The following is a 27,679-nucleotide window of genomic DNA, read 5'->3' as shown; positions in this document are numbered from 1 at the left end:
AGCTATGTGCCACCATTGCCCTAACATATCGTGCAGGGAGTACGCCATTGTAGACACAGGGTTTGAGGCTGGCTTGGTGTTTACATTTCTCTTTTGATAGCATGCAGAGTACCTTCCTGTACTAAATCTCTAGTTTCAAGCATGCCAGAGATACACAGTGAGACCTTGTTTTTTGTTTTGTTTTGTTTGTTTTTTTGTTTTGTTTTGTTTTGTTTTTTCAAGTGTTTTTTGTTTTCATTTTTTCAGTGTCTTCCTTTGTTATTGATACTGAACTACTAATTTTCTACCATTTTGGGGTGTGTTCTTGGCATTTTGATCATTTCGATTGTCATCTTTTTCTGGTGAATTTTCACATTTCTAGTTCTCCCGGTAAAGGAGTCGTGGGAAGTTCTTCATCCTGGGTAGAAGCCTGGCCCTACTTTCCAGCATTACTTTCAGTAGAGTCTCTTATCCCTTGGCAAAGATCCTCTAGAAGGTAGCTGGGTTTCTCTATATTTTTTCTTTTTATTTATTTATGCAGTTTGTGTGTACAGCGTGGTAGCTTCAATAAGATTGGACCCTACAGGTTCCCATATTAGCAAGCTTGGTTCCCAATGATGTACTATTGCAGGGCCTTGCGCTTGCTAGGCAAGCGCTCTACCACTGAGCTAAATCCCCAGCCCTAGACTTTGATGTTTTAAAAGCCCTGGCTAGGCCTAACCTCTCTCTGCCTAATGTAGCTCTTGGTTACTTCTCCAGCACCATGCCTGCTTACATGCTGCCATGCTCCATGCCATGATGATAATAGATTATGCTTTTGAAACTAAGCAAATCCTCAATTAAATGCTTTCTTTTGTAAGAATTGCCTTGGTCATGGTGTCTCTTCACAGGCATAGAACAATGACTAAGACTGTGAATGTTTTGCCTACATGCATGACTGTGCACCATATGCATGCCGTGCCTACAGAAGCCAAAAAGAAGGGGGGGGGGTTGAACCATCTGGAACTGGAGTTACAGAAAGCTATGAGCCACATGTGGATGCTGGGAATTGAACCCTGATCCTCTCTAGAAGAGCATCTAGTGCTCTTAACCAGTGAGACATCTCTCCAGCTTCTGTTATGTGACTATACCTTAACATATCATATCCAACCATCCACCCATCCATCCATCCATCCATCTATTTTCATACCTAAATGTGAATTAGTATTTACGAATAAAAGCAAATTGAATAGAAAAGAAATGCCAGGAATGCTCGTTGCTTGAGGCAGCTATGAAGGCGCTTCCCAGGAGCAGTAATGTCTGAATGAAGGGGAGAAAGCCAGGCATGGGAAAGAAAAGTGTTCTTGGCAGAGGATCCATCAAAAACAGGCCCTGAGGTGAGATCAAAGCAATCTCTAGTCTGGTTTTATTCTTAACTTTTACAACAAAAACTGATGTTTTAAAGGCACAAAGTGGGCCGCAGTCACAGAGAGCCACTAGGATGCCAAGTCCTATCACCGCCACTACCACGGTGAGAGTTAAAGGGACCGGTACATAGTTCATGCTGGAGCTGATTTCTCATGGTTATTCTGAGATTCTGGTGCAGGTTGTAAGAGCCAGTATCTCCCTGTCTCCCATCCCCATCAACCCTTGCAGGAATGTGCATCATACAGCTGTTCCCCATCTCAGTGCCCAGGGTCCCTCCCTGCTGCCCATCACATACATGCTATGCACGAACGTTGCCAACATCTACTCAGGTAGATTTCAAGGCTGTGTGCGTTTTACTTCATCCCCTAAAGATGGCTGTGAGTATAGTGTCGACTGCTAATCGGCGCTGACTTGGCTGCGGTAGCCCCGGCACACCACCTCCATTCCAGGCCTCTGAGACTGGGAGTGGGCTGACTTGGGCTTGACCCAGAAAAAACAGACATGGCTGTGCTTTAGACCCACGGGCACTCTTCCCTCTCCTGGACAAATTCTTGTGACTTCCTAGCGCTGCCGTGAGGAAGAGGGCTCTGACTACATTCTCTTCTGGACAGTTGCCCTTTCTTTCGGTTCTGTTCTAAGCCAAGTGCTTCCACAGCACACATCCAATACCACAGTTTGAAAGGGAGGCAGGTAAGAAGTGTAGAAATCAACCCTGGGAGTCATTTCTCTTTTTTTTCCATAAAGAAATGCAACTTTATTCTCTTCAAGTACATATGTAGTACCTCAAGCTAAAGTCTTACAGAAGGTCACCAGTAAGGATCTTGTAGATGCTCCTTTAACAAATCTATCAGGACTGATGATAATTAGTCTATGCTCTTGCTGATTCTAAAGGGAGAGAGATTTCTAAAGTGCCTGAAAAGCATACTTTGAGACAGACTAAATATACCACTCCTAGCAATATTGTTTATGCTCTTAATTTACTGACCAAATGACTTCTTTATTGATTGTGCAAAGGTAAACTTTTGTTCAAAGTCAATGATCTCAAATTAATCAAGCCCAAATAAATTTGGTATCCTATTTAGACTTCCAACCCAAGGCCACAACTTTCGAATTTCAAGGTGCTTATGATAAAGCAAAACCCCACTGCGATGAGACAGTAGCCCTTGGGAGGCCTTCGGGTCTGGCCTAATGCTTGTCTTGTCCTTCACCTTTCCACCCTAGGCCTTCCGATTTTCCTGCTTTCTCTCTCACTTGCTTGGCTCCTTCATCTAGGTCCAGTTATGCAATGCTTTCTAGGCCAGGCTTAGAGTGTGGGCAGAGTAAACATGTCAGGTGAGAAGGGAAGAAGACTCTGTTCCACAGGAGCCTGAAGCCAGCTTCCTGTCTCAAGGAAAGTGGGCACTTGCCTGGGAGCCGTGGCTCTGCCATCTGGGAGGTCAAAGGCAGATTCTCTTAAGATTTTCTCTTGTGTGTAAAATTCCTGACAGTGTCACGACCTAAGCTGATTATTCTTGCCAATGGCCAGGACATCCTTTTCCAGAACCAGCTGGGCAATACTGGAAATGATGTGGGTTCAGCAGGATGGGCTCGAAGGGGAAGGGAGTGGGAGAGCAGGGTGGGGGGATTGGGGGCTGGGGAGTGGGGGGAAGGTGGGGGGGGGGGACTGGCAGCTAACTGGGGTCTCAGAGCAGCATGGTGCCTGAGAAATTATTCTAAAGAGGCGGGTGTTCCCAAGAGCATGTGGTTGAGATAGCTGGACCTTCTGTGACACCTGAGCCTTGTGGACAGAGAGGACCATTACCCAAGGATCAGTGGTGCACTTGGTGGCACACTGCCTCCTGGTCTTGGCCCTGCGGCTAATCTGATGAGATGGGAATTTGATCTGCTTGCGAGCCAGTCTACAAAGGCAGGGCATAGAGCCAGAGCCCACCCCACCTACCCGGAGACTCAGGGTGACAAACTGGTGTCACTGCCTACCTTTCTTCCTTTGCTGTCTCCTTCAGCGGGCAGGTCCCCATCTCTCCTTACCAAACCAGCTCTCCTCTCTAGGTTCCTGACTGGCCTTGGCTGGGAGACAGTCCTAACCTCCCCAACCAGCTTCCCTTTCTGGCCTCAGGAGCTCACACTCACAGGAGGAGAATTCTGTGTTTTCAAGGTCTGAGCAACAAGGGAAGACTCAGGTTGGAAGCTAAGGAAGGGAGAGTGGGAAGAAAAATGAAGCCAGAGACAGACACTTGGTGGTTGGAGAGGATTTGCTTCTGGATTAGACAGGGTTAACCTTTGGGCATTGATCTGTTTGAATAATATAGGTGAGGGTAAAGGGCTGGGACATAGGGAGGGTGGGGGTAGCCCTCAGTGCTTAGGAAAAAGTAGAGAACATGGCAGAGTGGGACGAGAGGGATCCCAGGAGGGGACCCCAAAATATACTGTCTGAGGGTTCACAGTTGGACCTGTGGAGCAGTCACCTCAAGTTTATTTACCCAAGCCTGCCAACTCAGTTCACTCAGTTGCCTCATTCTGTCTCCCCCAAACCTCCCCCCAAAATACCACCCCAGTTTTTTCCAGCCCTTCCCTCCACCACCCCAGCAACACCTCCAGAGCACCCCCATCTCTCCCAGTCTTCCTTTTTCCAGGGGGTTCAGTAGTACGTCTCCTTCTCCACCCAGCCTGTTGGAGAGATGATGGGATAAAGGTTGCCATAGGGAGCGAAAGATCAATCCCCCCCTCCCCCCCACACCCCTCCTCCCCGCCGCTTCAATAGCTGAGGGCAGAGGGTAAGAGAAGCCTAGGGGACAGTGCAGAGCAAAGGGACAAACCCGACTGGTGGGTGGGCTGTGTGTTTTTAAAGGGGGCGGAGGGGGCAAGCCTGTCTTCAGAGGAGACCCGTGTTTCATTCAGTAGATGCTGAAAAGGCAAATACCTCCTGGGCCCCCAGGGGACAAGTGTCTAAGGAAACAGCTGTCCCCACTGGTGCGGCAAGAAGTGCAATAGAGGACCGACAGCCCTTTACACTTGTTCTAGAAGTCAGGTTCAGATTTTATGTGAAAACACCTAAGTTTTAGATGCTGGATCTGTTAGAAAAACCCCACATCTTAAGTATTGGGCCACCCAAACCAAACACTGCTCATGGTCCGTGTGTGGCTTGTAGGTCATCCATTTCAACCTAGCAAGTGATCAAAAACGTTTCTAGGGGAAAAAAAAAAAAACAACAAAAAAAAACAAGCCCTCAGTTGATGCCTGGGAGTCAGGAGCCCCGGGTCCTGGTGCCGGTTTCTATTCCTTGCCTTATGACCCTAAACAAATAAATCACCCCATGCATCTTTTCAGACTTTGGAGGGTTCTAATCGAATGGTCAGTGATCCTAGAGCAGTGGTTCTCAACCTATGGGTCATGACCCCTTTGGGGGGGGGTTGAACAAACTTTTCACAGGGGTTGAATATCAGCTATCTTGCATATCAGATATTTACATTATGATTCATAATAGTAGCAAAATTACAGTTATGAAGTAGCAATGAAAATGATTTTATGGTTGTGGGTCACCTCAACCTGAGGGTCCCAGCATTAGGAAGGTTGAGAAGCACTGTTCTAGAGAAAGGTGGAGGCCTTGAAGAACCATGCTAAGCTAGGTGGGATACAGGATCTGAAAGGAAGAGGCCAGGGTGGGTCTGCTCAGGGCTTCTGGGACCTCAGGGTCTGAGCTGTCTGCACAGTAGGAGGGCTTACCCCCAGGGTACCGCCTTAGGATGAGCTTCCGGACCTCATCATAGATGAAGATGAGGAGACTATAGGGAAAGGCACAGAACCACCACGTGACCCTGAAAAACAGCGGGAGGTTGCGTCAGGGCCGCAGAGGTTGGCACAGTGTCATGGAAGTAGAATCAAAGGGAACTGGAACTTGGGTTCCATAAGGGGCCCAAGATTTTTCTGTTCCTACCACTCCCTCAGCCACCTCAAGAGAGACTCACTTGAGCGGGTACATTCGGAGGGCCACCCCCATACCCGGGCAGTAGGACAAAAAGGCAGCCAAGGCCGTCTCTTCCAGGAGCCCAAAGATCAGGATCTTGTTCCTAGAAAGGCAAAGGAAAGAAGGCAGGTAGCATTGGGGGAGGGTGTCAGGAGGGAGAGCTTCAGGGCCACCCCTGGGAGCAGGAGGGAAGGAGATGTGAGGGATGGGGTCTTCATCCCCATCCTCTTCAAATCTCTCCTCATGCTTCATGTAACCAAAGGAAATTTTTTTTCTTCTGCTGCTTATTCTGCTCTCCTCTGGTTACTGTCTACCATACATATATTCACTTATTAAATAATTATTTCTTATGTGAGTCAGTGCCAGAGATACAGTACTCCACAGGGGCCTGCCCCCAGGCAGCTTATAATTGTTATTGCTCTGGGCCCGTGGGCTGGGAAAATATCATCTTCCCAACAAGAGGTCTTAAAAAGCTCCTCTGGGCGGAGCCCATGGATGCCTTCTATTTCTCAGCATCTCCTACAGACCCTGGTGGTTGCTCATCACAGACACTGAACGAAGTCTTGATGTTTACAAAATACTGATCCCAGCCAGCATTTGCTCCTGCGTCAGCGCACAGGAAGTACTTAACCTATATTCACTGCATCCGAATTTAAAAAGCACGACAGAACAGAATTCTGAGGGCAGTTTCTGGAATCGGGCTTGTCAAGTCTATGACTAGCTCAGCCACTTCCTGAGTGAGCTACTGCAGTGTGGGGCGGAGAAATCAACCTGGAAGGCCCTGACCAGCTGAATGACCTCATCATCTCACCTTGGGAGACTGCTGGTCCACACAGGGTACAGTCATACCCACCTGGAAGAGCTGTTGTGAGGTCAGAGCAAGACACTTAATCCACTGCCTGGCGTGTGATACCACATTGTAGGAAGGCCTGGATACGCCCCCACCCCACCCCCCCCCCCACCCCCCCGGCGGGGGGGCAGATGATGCAGAACCACAGGGTGAGTGCTGGTGTGGAGTACAGGAGACCTGACCCTGGGTTTAGAACTGGGCAAAGGACATGGCTAGGTGCCACTCAGATAGGGAATGGAAGAGGAAGGAAGGAGGAAGGGTGAGAGGAAAATAAGGAAGATGGATGTGAAGATAGGGAGCCATGACGGTTACCTTAGGAACAATGTTGGAATTCAATAAAAAGAGTCTTGACATTCTGTCCTAATTTTGGAGTGTGTGTGCTTCAAACCTGGCTATGGATATGCAGCTAGGTTATTACAACCGGACACCTCCTTATCAAACCCAAGCCCATCTGGTCTTGGAATCCTGGCCTGTATGGGTTGGTGACCATGTCTAGAAGACTCTGTCTGAGTGGTAGGTACTGGTGGTGGTAGGCGCTCACTTCATGCCCTGCTGGAAGACTGAGTTGCGGCGAGTCTTGCAAATGATGAGGTCAGCCCACTGCACAACCACGATGCTGGCAAAGAAGGCCGTGTGGCATGTGAACTCCACCACCTTCCGCTGCTCATAGGTCTGGGGAGGAGGCAGGCCGAAAGAGGTGACATGTGAGTGGAAGGATACATAGTACCAGCAAACTTGGAACTTGTTAAACTGGGCACTTAGCCCATCTTCTGCCCATAGCTTGCTCCTGGCCAATTCCTGCCAGGCCTTCAGCTTTACCCCTTCTCATCTGCAACACACTTACACAGCCCCACTCACCCACTCCTGTCCATAGCTGTCCTCCAGGTCATTGGTAGTCCGATCGTCCCAGTCAAGGCGAATTCCCAGCAGCCGTGATGGCAGAAAACCGTTCTCTGCCAGTATCACAAAGTAGGTGAAGAAGCCACCCAGAGCCTGGATCATGCCTGTTGTGGTCATAAACAGAAGATGGGACATGAGTAGAGAAAGGCAGGAGAGGGCCACCCCTCGAGACAGAGATGGACGTCTCTGGCTCTCAGGGAACTGGACTCATCTCTCTCAGGCACTAGAAGAAGCCTTTGGGAACACCCTCCCAAGTCCCTGTCTGGGCGCACCAATCTGTCCGTAAGCCATGCTGATAAGCCTCTCGTTCACCAGCTTGTCTGTCTGGGAGTTCCGTGGCTGTCGCTTCATGATGTCACTCTCAGCAGCTTCATATGCTAATGAGATTGCAGGAACCTGTGTACAGAACACATGGGGAGGAGAAGGTATCTGAAGAGATCCGGGAAACAAGAGCAGCAACCACTCAGCGAAGAATCAACAGAATTCCGTGCATTGGTATTTAAGATCCTATTATTGGGGCTGGAGAGATGGCTCAGAGGTTAAGAGCACTGACTGCTCTTCCAGAGGACCTGAGATCAATTCCCAGCAACCACATAGTGGCTCACAACCACCTGTAATGAGATCTAGTGCCCTCTTCTGGTATGAAGGCGTATGCAGGCAGAACACTGTATACATAATAATTAAAAAAAAAAAAAAAGATCCTATTATCACTAGGAGTATAATATACTAGAGTATAGCTTAGGGGTGGGACGCTTGCCTAGCATGAGTGAATCCTGGGTTCAGTCCCAGGTTTTGGGGAGAAATTTCCCGTTTTCCTCCAGGCTCGTGCTTATCTGCTGTCTATTGGTCAGGGTCTGGTCAGATGTCCTGGTGCAACCCCTTTATCTGCTGCTCACCCCACCCCTATTCCCAGTGATTGTCTGACTGTGCTCCACCCTCCGGTCTCACCATATCTGTGCCCAGGTCGATGCAGAGGATGGTCACAGTGCCCAGGGGCAGTGGGATGTTGGCAATGATGAACAGCAGGAAGGGGGTGATCTCAGGGATGTTGCTGGTCAGGGTGTACGCGATGGACTTCTTCAAGTTGTCAAAGATCAGGCGGCCTGTGGAGAGGTTCTGCGGGCATCAGGGAGATTAGAGGCACTCTCCCCCCACTCGCCCCTGAGGTGTGGCTGGCTGCTCATTTTTCTAAGAGGTTTAAAGCTAACGCAGTGTGGAATCTTAGTGTGAAAATCAGAGGAAGCAAAGGTCTGGCTTCAGATATTCTGGATGTCACACAGCCCACACAGCTTCCTCACCCTCCTCAACGCCTGTCACGATGGAGGCAAAGTTGTCATCCAGAAGGATCATGTCAGCTGCCTGCTTAGAGACATCAGAGCCAGAGATGCCCATGGCGATGCCGATGTCAGCCTTCTTGAGCGCGGGGGAGTCATTCACCCCGTCACCAGTCACTGCTACAATGGCTCCCTGCGGGGAAGACACCAAAGGTGCTTGAGGACCAAGTCTGTCTGGCCCCTGACTTTGCCCTGTCTCTGCTGCTTGCTGTCTTGCTCACCTGCCTCTGACACCCCTCCACAATGATGAGCTTCTGTTGAGGGGAGGTCCGGGCAAACACAATCTCGGTGTGGTCCCTGAGGATTTCATCCAGCTGCTCTGACGTCATATCCTTCAGGTCTGACCCGTGAACTACACATGCTTTGGCTTCTCTGGAGGGTATAGGCAGAGACCGATGACTATGCACACTCATGGCCAGTCCTGCTGCCCCTCCCTGCCCCCACGTGCCTCAGTTCCTCTGTGAGGTGGGGCTCTGCTATTGCTTTCATGCCCTCTTCTGTGGCACTGAGTTCTGATATTTCTCTCAGAGAAGGCAATGCTACACTCTCCCCATGCAGTTCCACACAAGCGAAAGTACTGTTTGCTAGGCCTATCCCATCCCTATAGCAACCCTGCCGTGTGGACAGCATCTTAATTTCATAACTGAGAAAATGGAAGTTCAGGACTGCAAGATGTTTCCAAGGTTACACAGCTCATCAGCGGTACGGGCTGGATACTAACTTGTCAGTGGAAATGGCCATTAGGCTGGCAGAGTAGAGATTTTAGTCTGAGGGTTCCAGAGATGCTGTCCAGATATCCCCAAGGGACCCTGAGGGCCTCTGTGGGAAAGGATGTGCCGGCCAGGAACAGTCTTTGTAAAGGCCTTACCTGGGATTGACTTGACTCACAGGAATGTTGAGCCGGGCTGCAATGTCCTCCACGGTCTCGTTGCCCTCTGATATAATGCCCACACCTTTGGCAATGGCCTTGGCTGTGATAGGGTGGTCCCCAGTCACCATGATCACCTGTTAGGAGGAAGACAGAAAAAGAAAGCAGTGTTGAGTTCCGCACCCACCCCATTCCTTCCCCAAATCACGTGAAGTTAGACTGAGGTTGGTGAATTCCAGCCAGAAGAGTGGAGGTTGTGTGTGTGTGTACAAATGTTTGGTGATAAACTGTGTTGGGTTCAGGGTTCAGAGGATCAGAGAGAGTCTAAACAGCCAAAAACATGCACAGCAGATTGACAGGTTAATGAGGGTTCCTTGGCAGAGGAGTGTGTGTTCTTCCTAACCCCCCCCCTCTGTCTCTCTCTCTCTGTTCTTTGTCTGTCTGCCCCCCCCCTCTGTCTGTCTGTCTTCCACCCTCTCTGGGACAAGATCTTGAGGTATGTAGCCCAAGCTGGTCTCAAACTCACAGGATTCTCTTGCCCGTGCCTGTCAGGTTCTGGGATTATGGGCATAGATTACCATGCCCACATTGTCTGGAAAATTTCTTTAGGAGTTTGGGTATGTAGGAAATGAGGCAGACAGAGCTGGATGGTACTTCCTTTAACAGCTCCTCCTCCTCTTCTTCATCTTCCTTTTATTATTTTATGTGTATGGGTGTTTTGTCTGTCTGTGTGTCTGTGTACCACATATGTGTCTGGCGCCCCTGGAGACCAGAAGAGAACATCTAATACCCTGAATGGTTTGACTCCTCTGAAGGAACAGCCAGTGAGTGCTCTTAACTGCTGGGCCACCTCTCCAAACTTTAACAGCTCCCTTTGAATACAGTAAGGAGATCAAAGTTTTGTGAGCACTCATGATTTCATCAAGGTCACAGGGACCCTGAACCAAGGTTCGGTTTTCCCAGTGCCTCAACTGATCACTGCCACAGTGCAGTTGGGTAGAGTCGGGCTAAGATGGAGTCAGTGTCTAACTGGGGTCATGTTCATCGGCCTCCAGCAGCCATGCATGGTACAGGGAGAAGGCACTTCTTGCCTTTGCCGAGATAATTAATGTTCTTTACTGCTGCATAATAGATGGAGTGGGATGAGAAGGGAGTAGGCCTGGGAAGAGGCTATTATCAGCATAAAGTGATCAAAGTTGGCTGAGGACAGATTTGCATATGTGGGCTTGTAGAAGAAGTCCCATAGATCCGAGGCAGCACACTTCTTCAGGTCCCCCTGACTTCTCTCCCAACCCCATTATTAACCTGAAACTATTCGCAAAGTGCCACCTAGAAAAACAAATGTCTCTGCAAGCCTCACTGTCCTTGACTCTCTAAGGTACTGAAACCCTTCACTCCCTTGGTTTCTGCACCCCTTTATTTCTGCCCTGGTTGAACCCCGACCCTGCTGCATGTTCTTTCAAGCCTCCTTGGGGTGGCAGAATGGAGCCTAGCAGAGTGGAGTATGTGCTGGCTTTGGACAGGAACCTAAGCTTAAACACTGACCTTCACAGCTGTTGGACCTTAGACAAGGCAATTTTCTATTTCGGCACAATGGAGGGAGTGATCCACATCATTCCAGGCTGGCATTCTGGAGACACTCAATAAATGTTAGCTGTGTCCTACCCACTCCCACACGGGCTTCTCTTTCTCTACTTCCCCAGAAATGTTGGGGAGCTTAGTGTTTCATTCTTTACCCTTTCCTTGACTCCTGTCTGCTTCCTGAACAACATAGTAAAATATTCTGGTAAGCCTTCAGTTTGTACTCATGTGCTAACGACATTTAAATCTCCAGTCCTGACCGTTTTCATGAACTCTAAACTATATTCCAACTGTCCCTAGATGATGCGTACCTGTCTCCCCCCCCCCCCCGTTGTGTGTGTGTGTGTGTGTGTGTGTGTGTGTGTGTGTGTGTGTGTGTGTGTTTCTTACGGATGCTCTAAACTTAAGGTCCATGCTGCACCCCTATCCATACTCCCTACACCCCCTCAGCTCCTCTCCCTCTCTTAGATGCCATCTGCTCTATTTACTCTGTCTTGTTTTCTCCAGTATCTTCCCACCTGGTGCCCAGCTTGCTCACCAAGTTCTCCAAATGCTTCTTAAATGCAACTCTGTGTCTTCACTCCCTTTGTCTCTGTCTTGTTCAGATCCCCGTCCCCTGCTGGGACTATTGTGCACCTTTCAATCAGTCTCCCTGTTCCCAACTTCGGCTTTTCCCCAAATCTAGTCCCTCCTACACTAGGTAGCCTGAAAGCCGTATCTGTGACATTTGTGGCCTTCTATGGCGCACAAGATAAGGCTCAAATCTGGCATTTAAAGGAAATCCTTCCAACTGGCCTTGACCCAAGGTTTCAGCCCCAATTCCCAGTGCTCTCTAATCGTCTCTCCCCTGTTGACCTGTATACCTCCACGTCCTGATAGTGTAGGCATGTACCGTACGCACTGTTCCCTGATCTTGCCATGCCTCCCCTTCCTTTAGAGCCTACTGAATCCTCTTCAGCCTTCAAGGCCCAGGTCAAATATCATCTCTTCGGTTAAACCCTGTCTGGTTCTCAGAGGCAGAATTAACAGCTCCCAGTTAATTTTCCATAGAGTCCTTACCCAGCCTCCGTGCTGTTTCTCATCATGCCGAGAGGCACCTGACTGGGCAGAGAGAAGGAGCGTGGCTTCCAGACAAGCCAAGTGTGCTCAGTATTCCCAGTTCACCTCTTACCAACAGTTCTATTTTGGGGAAACTATTTACCTACTCTGAGTTTCTATGTGTTTGTGTATTACAGTGTGGGTAATAATGCCTGTTTTCCGTTCTGAGTGGTTATTACAGTCAAAACTGACACACATGCGCAGCACCTAGTCTTCGGCATGGTGGTTAAGAAGCAGACTGCCTTGTTTCAAATTCTGACTTTACAACTCACTAGCATACGGTCTTGGGCTTGCTACTCTGTGCCTCCATTTCTCTCTGTGTAACAGGGGAGATACTTGTACTTACCCAGAAGGCTGCCATGCTTAATGCTTAGAGTAGTATCTGATGCATGTAAAAAATTAAAATAACTTATCATTAGGGCATCTGGCCAATAGGTACTCAATGACCTCAACTCTTATGACTGTTCGTGATGTGTTTAGAAGCATCTGCCCCGCTGAGAGATCTTGAGATGTAGAGGCCAGGCCCAGTTTCTGTGCATCTTTGTATCCCCAGTGGACTACAGAGGCTCAGCTCTCAGGGAGCAGGTTGAGTTGCCTTGTTCAAAAAATAGAAGAACGAGGGATGGCACCAGAATTAAGAATTGGTGACCAAAAAAAAAAAAAAAAAAGAGGATGTAAGGGACCTGTCTTGGGAATAGGGAACTGAGTTCCTGGATGGTTGGCTGGTTTATTAAATAACTTGGCACCTCACACAGTGCCCGATGCACAGTTGGTAAGCAATAAATATGTGCTGGGTGAAGAACAAGCCAAAGAAATAAGAGAGAGGATTCAGTGGGAAGGGCTGTGGTCGGACAGGAACTCGGTAGGGAGTCATGGGTGAGTAAAGAGACTATGGAGTGGTAAGGTGAGCCCATTGGGGCAGACGAGACCTTTCTATCCCCATTCCAAATGGGCAGACTGAGCAGTTGGGTAGTCAGATAGCCAAGCATCCATGATGGGAGTGCCAGCTGGTGCTTAGAATGAGAAGGGAGGGTGCCCAGGCAGGTGGGGCACTGAGCTGGGCTAGACGGTAGGCATGAGCAAAAGGAAGGAGGAAGAGCTCTCGTCAAGCATACACCTTTCCCTACAGATGGACAGCTTCTCTGTGTCGGTGGGAAGGAGGTCACCAGGAGCCTATGCCTCCTCGGGACAGCAGCTGCTGCAGCCCCTTGACCTCTGGCAGGTGGTCAGGCGTACAAGGACAGAGGTGGGGTGGGGGTGGAGAGGAGGCCAGTACCTTGATGCCTGCGCTTCGGCACTTGCCCACAGCATCTGGCACAGCCGCCCTGGGTGGATCAATCATAGACATGAGCCCCACGAAACAGAGCTTCTCTGTGGGAAAGTTCAGCTCATCCGTGTCAAATTTGAAGCCCCGAGGAAACTTTCCAGAAGGCAGGTTGAGCTGACAGAAGCCTGAGGAGCCGGAGGGAGGGAGGGAGGGAGTCGTGAGAGCCGTGGAGTGGCAGCCTGCTTGCCTCCAGGGCCCCTCGGGCTAGAGACACTACCAAGGCTCAGGAATCCCCTTCTCAGCCCTGCCCCCCATTTCTGCCCCCTCACCTAGCACACGCTCCCCAAGTCCTCCCAGCTCCATGTAGGCGTTTTGAAAGGCATCTTGCATCTCCTTGTCAAGAGGGATCTCCTTGCCCTGTACTAGGATGGTAGAGCATCGGTCCAGGATGCGCTCTGGGGCCCCTTTCATCACCAGGACATGGCTCTGGGGGCTGTCTTCTCTCTCATGGATGGACAGCTGCAGAGGAGAAAGGCTGTCACGGAGGGAGACGTACTATTTTTTTTTTTATTAATTTTTTAAAGATGTACTTATTTCTTATATATGCAGTATGTACGACTACAGGCCAGAAGAGGGTGCCAGATCTCATTCCAGATGGTTGTGAGCCACCATGTGGTTGCTGGGAATTGAACTCAGGACCTCTGGAAGAGCAGTCGGTGCTCTTAACCTCTGAGCCATCTCTCCAGCCCCCGAGACATTCTATTTTGGTGGCTTAGCGCGGGGGGGGGGGGGGGGGGTCTGATAGGGAGCAGCTTCCGAGAAGGAACCCTTCCTTAATAACATAATCTAATCCATCGGAGAGTGTCAACAAAGGAGAAACTGTGCATGGAGGGTGTTTGCTCATAGTCCCAAGTCTTAAAACCTGAGAGTCACTCCCATAGAACAGTGATTCACTCAACAAATAGTTATTAAGATCACTTAGGACAGGCATCATGCTATGGGTTGGATGGCTTTCACTAGCACCCCCCCACCCCCATTCCCGGATGACCCATGGACTTTACCTCCACGGTGCATGCAGAGTAGAGCTGAGAGCACTCTTGGCATTAACAGGCGCCTAAACACTGAGGGATCCAGTAAGGGGATTATGGAAGTGTGTTTTGGTTATGTGGATGGCAGTGTTGGAGGACCATTGCCGGTGAGTGCGGGGAGGGGCTACCGGAAGAAGAGAGGTTGCATGTAGCAAGGTTTGCCAGTCAGAGGATGATGTCAAGCACATGTGCAGCTAGGACGTTTATCCCGGGAGTGGGGCGGGAGAGGAGCACACAGTCCTCAGACATCCCGTGCCTTCTTTCTGCTGAGTCTCTGCTGGCTCACTTTCTTCTTTTGAGTCTCTGTCCACTCACTCTCCCCATCTTTGACCCTTTTTCTCTCCCTGTCCCAGCAGCCCAGCCAGACCTGATATTTGTTGGTAGAGTTGAAGGGAATTTCTGCCACCTTAGGGTTCCTGTCCCTCATCTTCCTCACTGAGCCACAGGACAACTCAATGCACTTGAGCAGAGCTGACTCAGAGGCGTCACCGGCTGTGTCCCGCTGCCAGAAGAAAACAGAATTCAGTGTCACCGTGGGGGAGGGGAGGGAGTGGAGGATGGGAAAGACGGGGCATCAGCTGAGGTCACCAAAGGGAAAGCTGGGCATCAGCAAGGGGACCTTGAAGACAGTCCCCTAATACATCTGTGTTTGCATTCACTGGCTGACCCCCTTACCTTAGACACAGAGATGTTCTCCTGCCCAGCCTTGAATACAGCACGATTGCAGAGACCAGCAATCCGAGACAGGGCTGTCCACGTGGGGGACCGTTTGTCAAAAGTGGCCCCTGGAAGAAACAAGGGAGAAGCTTGGCTCCCTGTTGGAGTGCTCACATATCCTAGTCTCCCTCCTCAGCCCTAGCCGCTTCCCTTCACCCTTTCTGGAGCACCCAATCACCAGACTGATCCTCCGTGGTGTCAGCCTCGTGGATCTGGTTGTCAAACCACATGTGGGCCACTGTCATGCGGTTCTGGGTGAGGGTGCCTGTCTTGTCGGAGCAGATGGTGGATGTGGAGCCCAGCGTCTCCACCGCCTCCAGGTTCTTCACCAGGCAGTTCTTCCGGGCCATGCGCTTGGCTGTCAGTGTCAGGCACACCTGGTACACAGAGAGGAGCATAACAAGGTCTGAGTCTAGAGTGACAGGTGTTCATGACCTTTTCCTGTCCTGAAGCTCTATTCCTTTTTCCTTAATCCTACTCACAAATCAGATTGGGTGGGACCTAGCAGCAAACAGCGACAGTTCAACTTTAGGTACGTTGAACGGGTCCCTAGGTGTATGTATGGTAAAAGCCCAGCAGAGGGTTGAACATATCAGGCTCCAGAGCAGGCACAAAGACGTGAGAAGCCACCCACACAGAAGGGACAATAGAAACTGTGGGGGAGAAAAATGGATCCCCTCGAGGGCAACCAAGAGGAAAGCCAGAGCCTGGGGGCTTGACAGCCATTGAGTTTCTGTGAGGACCCGGGACAAGAGAACCAGGATGGTGACACATTGCAGTAGCTGGTGAAGGACACAGTGCCAGAGGGTGGACAGAAGTATCCATTTCAGAGCAGAGTTAAGGATGGGAGCTGAGAAATGTCATTTGATTTGCTAGTTAGTCACCGGTGACCTTTGAAAGAGACTTTATAGCAAGCGAGACAGGATGATGCCCAGACTGCATCGGCACAGATGGTGAGAAACACGACCATGACAAGCCCCCAAAGAGAAATCAAATGCTCAGACACGGCTCAACCCAAGATTTCTCAACTGAAGACTCCACGGCACACTTTACACAGTTTCTGTGTACGGTGTCTGCGATGTGGCCGCGGGGACTCGAAGGGAAGAACATTGCTGAAAAGCAATAAGCATCTGTGTCTGTGTCAAAGGTGGAGAAAGACAAGGACAGTGGCGCGGGGACCAGGTCAGCCTGCTCCACTCACAGTAACGGTGGCCAGAAGCCCTTCAGGCACGTTGGCTACGATGATGCCGATGAGGAAGATGACCGCCTCCAGCCAGCTGTAGCCCAGGATAAGGGACAATACAAAGAAAGAGACCCCCAGGAACACTGCCACTCCTGTGATCAGCTGGATGAAGTGCTCGATCTCCATGGCTATGGGCGTCTGCCCGACCTCCAGGCCAGAGGCTAGAGTGGCTATGCGGCCCATCACTGTCCGGTCTCCTGTGGCAATCACGATGCCCCTGGCGGTGCCTGCAACAGAGGAAAGGAACAGAGAAGTGCCCCAGGCTTGCCGATGGCTGAAATCTCACCCTATTTGCTAAGGAAATAAAACCATCACAGAGTAAATAAGCTGAAGACTCTAACCCCAGAGGCTATTTTTAGTAAGCTGAGCTTACCCTCCTTGCATAGGCCACCAATCTCAGATTTAATACAGTCACACATTATTTTCTTTTATATTTGGGCCTGAGAAGACATCTTGTAAGTAATACTAAAGTTCAAATGGAAGAGATTCGATAAATGAAATATAAATTGCCTGCAACAAACATTTCAGCAAATCAATCTTCTACTAGACATCTTTCAAAAGCATATTATAAACAGAAGTAAAGTACTTATTGATTTTTTTTTTTTTTTGTGGGGACTTAAGATTTTCTTGGTCCAGCAAGATATTTCAGTGTGTAAGGGTACTACCCACTAATCCTGATGACCTGAGTTGGGTCTCTGGAATCCACACGGTGGGATGAGAGAACCAAATCCTGCAAATCTTCCACATGTGCGCTGTGACATGAGTGTGCTCACTTACACACACACACACACACACACACACACACAATTATGAGAGGTGTTTTTTTTGTTTGTTTTTTTGTTTGTTTGTTTGTTTGTTTTGTCAGAGCTGAGGACTGAACCCAGGGCCTTGTGCTTGCTAGGCAAGCGCTCTACCACTGAGCTAAATCCCCAACCCTGAGAGTTTTTTTAATTAAAAAAAGATCTCAATGTTAGGTATGAATCTCTCTATACAGGAAGTTTGGTAGTCATTCACCATGTGTGTCGTTGCTGGGGTCTTTGGGAAAGGAAGTGTGGTACGGTGGAAGAGGATGCATGTTGAAGTCAGCCATCTAGGTTTGAACTCTTACCTAGGACTCAGCAGTCGAACAGGATAACAGTGTGAAGTACTTTGTCCAGTGCCTGTCACACAGCAAGCATGCAACAAATGCGACTTCCATTCATTCCCTCTCTTCAGAGCTAGTTGCTGAATAAGCTATAAGAACACCTTATCTGACCTTTCAAATACATTCAGTTATGGGAAATGTATGATAAATCAGACTCTCAGTACATTAAAAATTTAGGAAATTTAATGTGTAGTGATTTTTTTTATTGTAATTCCAATTCTCTGAAGGAGGGAACCAAGCCCAAAGAACCAATATATGGAGGAGAAAGAGTATCAGGGAAGGAAAGGCATGGATTTGGGATGCGAGAAGATGTTCTTTGTCACCGTCTGAGAGGTCTGTGGTCTAGGAAGCCTCTCCTGCCATCTCCTGCCTCCAGATTCCTTCCCAGAGTCAGTCCTGACTGAGCTCCCTGCCTGGAGGGTTGCAGTTGTGCTTAGACCCCATTCTTATGTGATAACAGCTCCCAGAGCTCCCATTCACCACCAGAGTTCATCACTAGAACCCAGAGCCAAGATGGAAAAGCCAGGGCAGGCTGCACATTATGAGAATTTCCTTCTCATCGTGGCCTGAAGGAGCACCCGATTTTCACCACAAAGTTTTCCTGACCCAGACTGAGTCTCTGGTTTCTAATGAAGAGCTAAGGAAGGAAGCAACTGGTTCAGAACCACAGACCTAAGAGTCAAGGCTGTGTGTGTGTGTGTGTGTGTGTGTGTGTGTGTGTGTGTGTGTGCATCTTGACCCACCATCTGAAAGTTTTGTGGAAGGCTTTCAGTCTGGGGATGGACAGAACAGAGAGCTTCTTGGGGAGAGGTGACTTCCAATAGAGTCAGTCTGCCCTTGGCCCATGCCCTGCTCTCCAGAGAGGACTGTTTCTGCAACATTCAGGGCCCTGTTCCCTCAATGCCTTTTATACGCAGAGCTTTTGCCAAATAAGTACAGCTTTGGGAGTCCGACCCTTCCCTACACTGTGCTGGGATGAGGAACGTCCTTGGGAGGCGAACGTCTCACCTTCCACACAGTTGGTAGAGAAGAAACAGATATTGCGTGTTTCCAGTGGGTTCTCATGGGTGAACTCAGGGGAACGGGTCTGGGGCTCTGACTCCCCTGTTAGGGATGAGTTATCCACCTGAGGAGAAAGGGGTATAGTCATCCAACTGGCAGCAGCAGCAGTACTGGGTGCACACAGCACACAGCTGTCTCCTGAGCCAGATCCAACCACCCTCAATCTTCAGGACAAGAGGAACAAAGCTATGCTTGCCCTCATCACATACTTATGGCGTTACTCAGCTATCGCTCCTGCTTTGGCTTGGATGACTGACTCTTCCTGACTTTTATGTGTCTTTGGGTTGTTTATTTAACCCACAAGACCTTCATTTGTTCACCTGTGAAGCGGGGCATGTAAACAAGATCATTGCATTGCACAACTCCAGAAGCACCACCACCAAGGCAGTCTATGAAAATGCTACCTCCTGGGGCTGATCGGGCTGCAACATACAGCAGCCTTCATAATTACATCATCTTTTTCCAGACACCTCTCTATGTAGCCAGGCTGGGCTGACTTGGAACTCTCCATCCTCCTGCTTCTATCCTCCACCTGCAGAGTGCTAAGATTCTAGGTGTGAAGACCCAGCTCTTCAGTTTTTATTTCCTTAAAATTTTTATTTATTTGTTATTTTGGGGCTCTCTGTAGCCCAGGCTGTTCGGAATATTTCAGAGTAGAATTGGATAATATGTAAGGCTTCTGTCAATAAATAATATTTCATACACAATGGCTATAAAGTGGCTAGATCAAAGAAATCCCAGGGCATAGAACATTCCTAACACAGATACACAGAGGTAGCATGTAGCCATCATATACTAGAAGGAGGTTTAGCTGGGAGGTACAGGGGAGACCTTGATGTTTGCGATTGGGTTTCTTTTAAACTTCCAAGAGGGTGTCTCTTGACTCTGTACAGACTCAGCCGGCTAGTTGCTCTTGGCGACCTCCTTACCTTGCAGCCATGGGAAGAGATGATCCGGAGGTCAGCAGGGACACGGTCTCCACCCTTCACTTCTACCAGGTCTCCTACCACCACCTCCTCCGCATTGATCTGCATCTTCTCTCCCTCTCGGATGACCAGAGCTTGCTGTGGAGAGGCCAAGAGAACCTCATGAAATGTCTGTTTCCACCTTTGCTTCTAATCTGTTGTTCTCCTTCCAAAGGTGGAGAAGAAACCCCCACACCTTCAACCACCAAACTTGGTTCTGGTGTGGAAAGCTGAAAAGGGTGTTTTCTGCTCATCTTTCTTTCATCTCAGACCACAAGACGGTAAGAGGTGAGCCATCTCAGAATCCTTACGCCCCAAGTTAGTCGGGGCTGGTCCCTGCCATTTACCTGAGGCACCATGTTCTTGAAGGAGTCCATGATCTTGGAGCTCTTGGCTTCCTGGTAGTAGGAGAAGCAGCCAGTGACGATGACCACAGCTGCTAGCACAATACCTAGGTATAACTGGTAAGGAGAAAGAGTTTGAAAGACCCGCCATTTCTCACCGAAAGGGGTGGCTGTCACTTGGGATGAGCACTCAGAATCATCCTATGTGGGATCCCCAGCTTCATCTGAGCCCAGGCATGAGAATGACAGTGAGTCTTTCTCTTCCGCCTCCCCCAGTTTCCTAACCCACACTCCTAGCATGGAAAGAGCAAAGAAATGAGTTCCCATGGCATACAGACCAACCCCTTTTGGTGGAATGAGCATGGAGGATCTCTCATTCATCACTGACTGCATGTGTTGGAGGGTGCTCCACAGGTATGTACAGAAGCCTCACCCCGCTTCAGCCTGAGGGGCCATGATCTTGTTCCCTGAGCATCTCCCCCCCACCCCCACTGCACCTTCTTTGGGGTTGAGAGTTGGAGGGCAGAGCCATGGGCTGGCTGGTCCAAGGGTTGGGGGCATGACTCACATTATCATTGGATGGTTCGTCCTCCATGGCGGCCAGGATACCATAGGCTAGGAAGCAGAGGAGGGCCCCGATCCACAGAAGGATAGAGAAGCCCCCAAAAAGCTGACGGCAGAACTTGACCCACTCAGGAGTTGTTGGGGGTGGCGTGAGGGCGTTGGGTCCATCCCGAGCCAGGATGTCCTGAGCTCGCTGGTTAGTGAGGCCCTGGGGAGTGAGAAAAGGTGTAGGAGTGGGTGTACGGAACAAACCTGACCCTCACCACATCTCTCAGCATCTTGGAGAATAATGCCCAGCTGGATTTAAAACAAAACAAAACTCCTTTGGTTGGGAGGGGTGGGAACATCAGGAGGGACCACACAGAGATACTGATGTCTATAAACGGGACTTGTGCCTTGAAGACTAGAAAGGACTCTCCCCATGCTCCACCTTCCGTTATTCTTGGGTTGAAACATGTTTTTGTTGGGACTGTATGCACAAGCACACCGGAAAGATTCTTTGTCTGACCACCCTGTCTCTTCCTGCAGGTCCTTCCTTTCTCCAGGGCTCTGGGGAAAGCCCCACAGCTTTGATCCTTAGTGCCATGTGATTTTGGCAATGACCTATCACTTTCCAAAGAAAACCTAGCCAAACCCAAGTTATTCCTTAGGCCCCAGACTAGATCAAAGGCCTCTTTCCGGATCCGGTTAGCGACACCCCCCACCCCCCATACTCGATTCTAGAGCGGTGCTTACTATATTGCACTGGAATTCTGTTTGGATGATTTTTGTTTTTAATTTTTTTTCAAGATTTGTTTATTTATTATGTATACAGAAGAGGGAGCCAGATCTCATTACAGATTGTTGTAAGCTACCATGTGGGTGCTGGGAATTGAACTCAAGACCTCTGGAAGAACAATTGGTGCTCTTAACCTCTGAGCCATCTCTCCAGGCCCTGTTTTTAATTTTTTTGCTACTGACTTTGAGCAGGAACCACGTGTTACTGACCATCATGTCATTTATTCACCTTCTTTATACAGGAATGTTGAGCTCCGACTACATGCCCAGCACTGGGAAGGACTGAGAGACAGGCAAGATCAACAAAGCCCCACCCACAATCTGAAGAGGAAACCTACACAATAATAAATACACCTGGATGCCGGAGAGTAGAAAATGACATAGAAAATAAAGTAGCGTCAAAGAATGGGAGCATAGCAGTTTAGGAACAGAGACAGAAGGGAGTGGGCCAGGGGTATTGTCACAATATATTTTTTATCCTTTTTTTTTTTTTCTTTTAAGGTAAGTTATTCTTACAGCTTGGAAGTTACTTTATAGCCCCAGCTGGCCTTGAACTTGTGGCTGGCTTTACAGTGTTTTCATTTGTCTGAGCCAGGATTTCAATATTTTGTCTAGGATGGTCTTGAATTTGTTGGGCCCAAGTCATTTTTCTACTAAGTACCTAAGACTACAGTTGACCACCATAGCACTTGGAAGATTTTTTTTTTTAAACTAAGGATTGAATTTAGGGCATCACACAAGCTACACAGCACTCTGTCACATGCTAGCCTTGAACTTGCAGTCTTCCCTGCCTCAGCCTCCTAAGTAGCCAGGGTTACAGGTATGTGCCAGTGCACCAAGCTTTGAGGAACAATTTAAAATATTTTTAAATGATGGGCTTGGCAATCTGACTGTGGCCTGTGTTTATTTATATAACTAACCTAGCTCATCCAAGGACAGGTTTTGGTCATCCTGGAGAAGGGGGAAAGGAGGCTGAGCACACTTCGGGGCATAGGATTAAGTGAGGAGCATGGGCCTGGGTACAAATTCAGCAAGTAATTCTTCCTTTCTGATTCTCCTTGCTTTAATAAACAGGCTGACAATGCCTGACAGAGCTAGGATGAGGATTACAGAAATGTCCCCACTGCATCTTCTTCCAGAGGCACGGATGTAGTGGGAGCCAGCAAGTACTATCATAACAGGGATGAGTCACCTTGCTGGTCCATATCCATCATCTCTGAGAGCAGTTGCTTGAGGCAGAGCACAGAGCCTTGCCAGGATCCGAGCCCTGGGTTCTAAGGAATTCTAGCTTCCAGATACATGGGGAAAGAGGGAAGCAGGGGTCCAAAGTCTTGTTTCTGACTGTGCCACCACCTAATCCCGTGGCATTAGGTAAGTCTCTCATCTCTGGGCTGTTTCCCTCACCTGCAAAGAGCATTGCATTCTGAGGCTCTTCCACCTGAAGCTCCCTGCCTCTCTCCCCTCAGGGCTCCACTCACCTTGGAGAGATCCACTTGGTATTTTCGGCCCAGCTCATCCAAGGATAGCTTGTGGTCATCCTGAGGAAGGGGAAATGGAGACACTTTGGGAAAGGAGGCTGAGCACACACTGGGGGCACAGGATTAAGTGAGGAGCATGGGCTTGTGTGTAAAGCTTTTTTTTTTTTTGGATGCCCATGGTTACTGGTGCGTGACTGGCAGAGCAGAGCTGCTCGTCCGTGGCCTTGCTGAAAGCACCGTGGTCCTTACCATGGCAACCTCCTTCTTCAGCTCGTCAAGCTCCTTCTCTTTCTGTTTCTTCTTGCCACCCCCATTCTCCGCGGTGGTGGCGGCGGGCGAGTACTCACGCCCTGCCTGCAAAGGGAAGGGAGGGCACAGATGATCAGGGAGACTGGCCGGAGCCTGTTCCCATCAGCCATGGAGAATGTCCCAGCATTGGAAGCAGGGTGCTGGGGGAGAACGGGAGCAGGAGGTGGAAGAGCCCAGGCAGAGTTGTGAGGACCCCCACATTTGAACGTGTGTCTGTTCACTATGCGATATGGGATTCTGCCAGATAATAAAAAAGAAAACACATACACATTTTGAAAAATACCATCCTATGTTATTTGAGAGAATTCTGGTAGTGGACAGGGATTGTGTTGATGGGTAGGGTATCCTGTAGGAATGTCTTTGCCTAGTTTAGAAAGGAGTGCTGGGTAGAGTAAGAGTCCTGGGAAGCAGAGAGGTGGTGGGCATGGAATGGGCAGGGATGAGGGACTGAGAGAAGCTAATGGTGGCGGGTTCAAGTATGTCTATAAAATGGGAGCCCAGGGTATGCTGGGAGCCCTCACCAGTCTGCTGGACAGGCTTACCTGGGACTGGACAGAGGCAACTCACAGAACTTGAAATCCCAAGAGCACAATTGGGTTCCCTTTGCCAAGACATGTATATGAGAATAAATAGAGAACTGAAGTCATGTAAGTCAGGGTCAGCCTTGGGCTTCTGTCCAGGTCGGCTGGGTGTTTTTCATAGAGATCTTGTGAGGTCCTGGTTTGCCCTTCTCTTCAGGGCTACTGCAGGTTTTCAGGGTCTCATAGGAGCTTCTTGAGGGACATGGTAGGGATTCTTCATTCAAATGGAAGCAGCTTTGGAGGAATGGGCTAGGTGGGGGCTGGGAAAGGCCTGGGGGTTATGGATACTATGAAAAATATTGTCATCTCCTCCCATGACTTTCCATCTCTCTCAGGATACAGGGGTTAGCTAAGTTTCTGCTCAGTCCCTCTGGCTTTTCTATGGACCCTGAAGGCTACAGTGAGCTTTTAGAAGTGGGTTTTTCCATGCCATGGTAATGACTGGTGTTTTCCATAAAGAAAGGGTACCTGGTAGAAACAATAGTCTGTGTGTTTTTTTGTTTGTTTTATTTTTCAAGATTATGCATTTGAAGGGTGGGGTTCATTTTTAATAGGTTTTTTTGTTTTAAAGCACCTTTTGAGTTGACTGCAAAGGTTAGTGGAAAGTAGAGGAAGTGCTCACGAATCTTCTGTCCCTACACATGGACAGCCTGGAGGGGTACACTGTTTCATCACTACAGCCTTCCTCCCCATCAGCATCCCACATAATTGGAGGGGTACACTGTTTCATCACTATCTTCCAGCTGACACACTGGCAGTGTATGTTCTATGGATTTCGGCAGATGTATATCAGTGTGAACCTCCTGTTTCTCTAGCATGTGGCTGTGCTACCCTAAGTCCTCAGTGCTCCAGGATTAACGTATTTTTACCCATCAGCATTAGAACGATCCTGGGGAATAGGACAGCTGCCGTGATCATAAGAAATTGTAAATTTAGCACCCTGGGTAATAGAATTCTGCCCAGTGAAATCGGGAGCAAGGAAGGGGATGGACATACAATGAAAGATGATGGGCACTTGTTTCAGGATTCAGTGCCCTAGGAGGAGGTGTGCTCCTGGAGGCTGTGTTGCTCGGACATGGTCTGTTTAGAAAAGGTGATCAATACATCATGCTCTCTTCCCTATCTGAAATACCTATGAATCCAGTCTGGTCTAGATCTTCTGGAGGCCAAGCATCCTGGGGAGACTGAAGTGGCCATCGGAAGGGTAGAGAAGGACTCAGAAATACTTCTGCCTCTCACTTTCCCAGGTGATATAAGAGGCTTCATTTAATTGGGTGGATTGAAATGCTTTGGCCTCTTTGGTGAGGCAGGGCTGAGTCAAGGATGGGAAACCACCAAGGGACTGAATGCATGACAGCAATCTGGACGGCTGTCAGTGTGATCCTTGGGGGCTTCAGGGATGGGAGCCTCCGGGAGAGGCCTGTGCTAGGGGCTGAGGAGCAGAGCCCAGAGAAATCTCTGCACATTTGGGGTAAAATAAAAGACGTGAACATGAGAATCAAATGGCCGCTTCTGAAGCCGGGGGTGGTGGGGTGCACATCTGGATTCCTACCGTTCAGGAGGTGGAGGCAGGAGGATTTGGAAGTTTGAGTCCAGCCTGGGCTACATAGTGAAATCCTATCTCGAACAAATAAACAAACGCATGTTTCTGGGGGAACATGTGCTGGCTCTTGTATGTTGGTACGTTGAACTGTGGCTGAGCTAAACAGCTCCACGTGGTGCCTTCTTTTCCCGGCTCCCACCCTGGTCTCCCATAAGTGTGAAGCTTGGGACACACTGCCCTTCCCCCTCCTCCTGTCCTGGCAAGGATCTCAGGCTCCACAGCCAGGAGCCTGTGGAGATGTGGGGCCAGTGGCTGCCCAGGGAAGAAAGAAAGAGGAAGCGGGGGATCCCCTTCCCCCCTCCGCTCTTTCCTCCCTCCTCTAGCACAAGTCCCTCTCTTTGGGTCTTGAATGCTGAAGGAGAACAGAGAGTTCTTTTTGAGAAAGCCAGAGTCTGGGACAGAGTGGGGGTAGCTGGAAATCAGCCAACGCTCCCCCCACCCCCACCTCAGCCTCTGGAGGAGGCTTGGCTCCTCCCACCAGTGTGATTTCTTCCCTCAACTCCCACGCTGCCCTTCACAGCAGCATAGGGATGGGCTGGAGTGGAGGTGAAGCCCACCTCGGAGTTGAGTGGCAGCTCGTTTTCCCGCAGGGCTTTCCTGATAGGTAGGACTCTGAGCACCCAACCTTAAGATCCCAGACTTCACCCAGCTTTTCAAACCAAACAAATCAGACCAGCAGTCGCGTCACTCACGGCCACTAGGTTAGGGGTACCACAGGTTATGAACCCAGCAAGGGTGCTGGACGCGGGGCGGGCGGAAGGGCAGTTCAGAATGGAGAATTCAAGGTCAAATTGCATTTCAAGCAGAAAGAACTCTGTGAGCTAGGTCCACCTTGCTCTAAGGTAGAGCGGGGTTGGGGCATCCTCTCTTTTCTCTTAGATGTTAGGGTTGGCCCTGGCCTCTCAGAATTTCTGCACCTCAGCTGGATCTTCCCTTTCTACGGGGAACATAACATACCAAGATATTGCTGACAGTCCCAGGACAGTATGTCTTCCTACGACTATGATCACTGCCTCAGGGAAACCCATGGGCCGTAGACAGCTCCTAAAGGTGGGCTCAGAGCGCTCACCCCCACCCACCATCTGTGCCCTGAAAGCCAAAGGCTGTTCATTTGCCAATTCACCTGCAGAAACATAGGGCAGGTTCACTCATGAATGCCTGCAGCACCACCAGCTTCCTCAGGACACACAGGGGTGTGAGGTTGTGGACATGTATACACATGTTCACACACACAGACATAGGCAGACAGACAGACAGACACACCTGTATACATGCACGCATGGGACTCTTCTATTTTCAGTTCCCACTCTAACTCTGGAACCCTGGTGTCCAGGCTCAGAGTTTTTCCAGCTGTTCAGCTTAGTGCAATAACATGTCCTTGCCTGACTCCTCCTTGGGCCCAGAAATTGGCCCCCGGCACCCTGTGGCACTGTCTTCCTCACATTTTGCAAGGGCTTGTCAAGCCCTTTCCCACCATGCCCTCTTCAGCCAGCATTCCACAAAAGGAAAGCAGCCAAGCCCAGTATGTAAAGGGTTTGGGTCATTTTGCTTCATATGGGAATTTCATTTCCAAGAATTGGAAGCCTTGTCCTTGCTCGCCCAGACATAGCTGTTAATCTTTTCATTGGCAAATCCTGCTGCTTCAGGATGCCATGGGCAGGGGCCATTCTCACCAGCCTTTGGAAAGGACCCTGAAGCCTATGGCTGGGAGCCGAGGACAGTGTTGCTGGGACATCCGGAGGGGTGCTGGGATGAGGGCTGGGGGTAGAGCCTTCTCTCCCTCCCAGCTGACTCTGGCATGCAGGGCTCTTGGCGCAGGGTGTAGTAAACTGCTTGGTGGCTTTGGGAGTGGGATGTTCCACAGCTGCTTTGCAACCCCAGGCTGGCCCCCTAGCCTCTCCAGCTAGGACCTCAGCGGAACAGATATTTTCAGTGGGTAACAAGGGTGGGAGAGAACTAACAATGCCAAACATCTCTTCAGCTGGGAAGCCAGGAACTGTGGTGAAAGAGAGAAGATTTTGGCAGAAGAGATGAGGCGATGGAGTGCAGGGAGATCTAGGCGGGCACTTGGGTGGCTTCTGGGCTAGTTGTGGGAGAGGAGGAGGCCAGGGTGGCTGCAGGACAGGACAGCGCTTGGGCTAGCACTGTGGAATCCACAGGCGTGTGCAGCTGCGGCGAGACCAGTTCTAAGTTCAAACCATCCCACTCAGTCAGCGTCTCTCACCCTCCCTCCGCATCCCATCCCGTTCCCGTTCCACCCCTTCTCCGTTGTCTTCCTCTCCCTCCAGAGAGTGGCCCCTGATCTTTGGGGATACTCACCCCACGACCCATCTTGGGGCAGAGTGGCTGAGGGGACCTAGGCTGAAAAGGTCACCAGGAGGATCCCAAGACCACACGGCCTGTCTGGGGCAGCTGGAGACCCTGGCAGACAGACAGAGACGGCCAGAGCAACAGGGTAGCTTTAAATAGGTCCCTCTCCCCCTCACCCCCGCCTTCCCCTTCTCGGGGAAAGAAACGTTTGTTGAAACTGGATCCCCTGAGGACTCCTCCCTCCCG

General features: G+C 49.7%; 1 protein-coding gene across 1 annotated transcript; it reads right to left on the bottom strand.

The window, feature by feature from the left end:
• Positions 1-2,104: 2,104 nt before the first annotated feature.
• On the bottom strand, positions 2,105-27,580 carry Atp1a2 (ATPase Na+/K+ transporting subunit alpha 2). The gene is made up of 23 exons (XM_036202227.1): positions 27,443-27,580; positions 22,880-22,984; positions 22,631-22,690; positions 20,380-20,583; positions 19,815-19,928; positions 19,432-19,566; positions 18,449-18,566; positions 16,255-16,523; positions 15,232-15,430; positions 15,012-15,121; positions 14,704-14,838; positions 13,578-13,767; positions 13,258-13,433; positions 9,303-9,439; positions 8,656-8,806; positions 8,399-8,567; positions 8,049-8,203; positions 7,373-7,496; positions 7,059-7,204; positions 6,742-6,872; positions 5,352-5,453; positions 5,110-5,201; positions 2,105-4,053 (listed from the first exon to the last, which is right to left on the bottom strand). Exons 1-23 carry the CDS (start codon positions 27,452-27,454, stop codon positions 4,025-4,027), a joined length of 3,063 nt encoding a protein of 1,020 aa, XP_036058120.1. The 5' UTR covers positions 27,455-27,580; the 3' UTR covers positions 2,105-4,024.
• Between the last annotated feature and the right edge of the window lie 99 nt (positions 27,581-27,679).

This window comes from Onychomys torridus, chromosome 11 (assembly GCF_903995425.1).
Source record: "Onychomys torridus chromosome 11, mOncTor1.1, whole genome shotgun sequence".
Taxonomy (NCBI): Eukaryota; Metazoa; Chordata; class Mammalia; order Rodentia; family Cricetidae; genus Onychomys; species Onychomys torridus.
The sequence above is the reverse complement of the archived record's forward strand: the minus strand, read 5'-3'. Positions and strand labels throughout refer to the sequence as shown.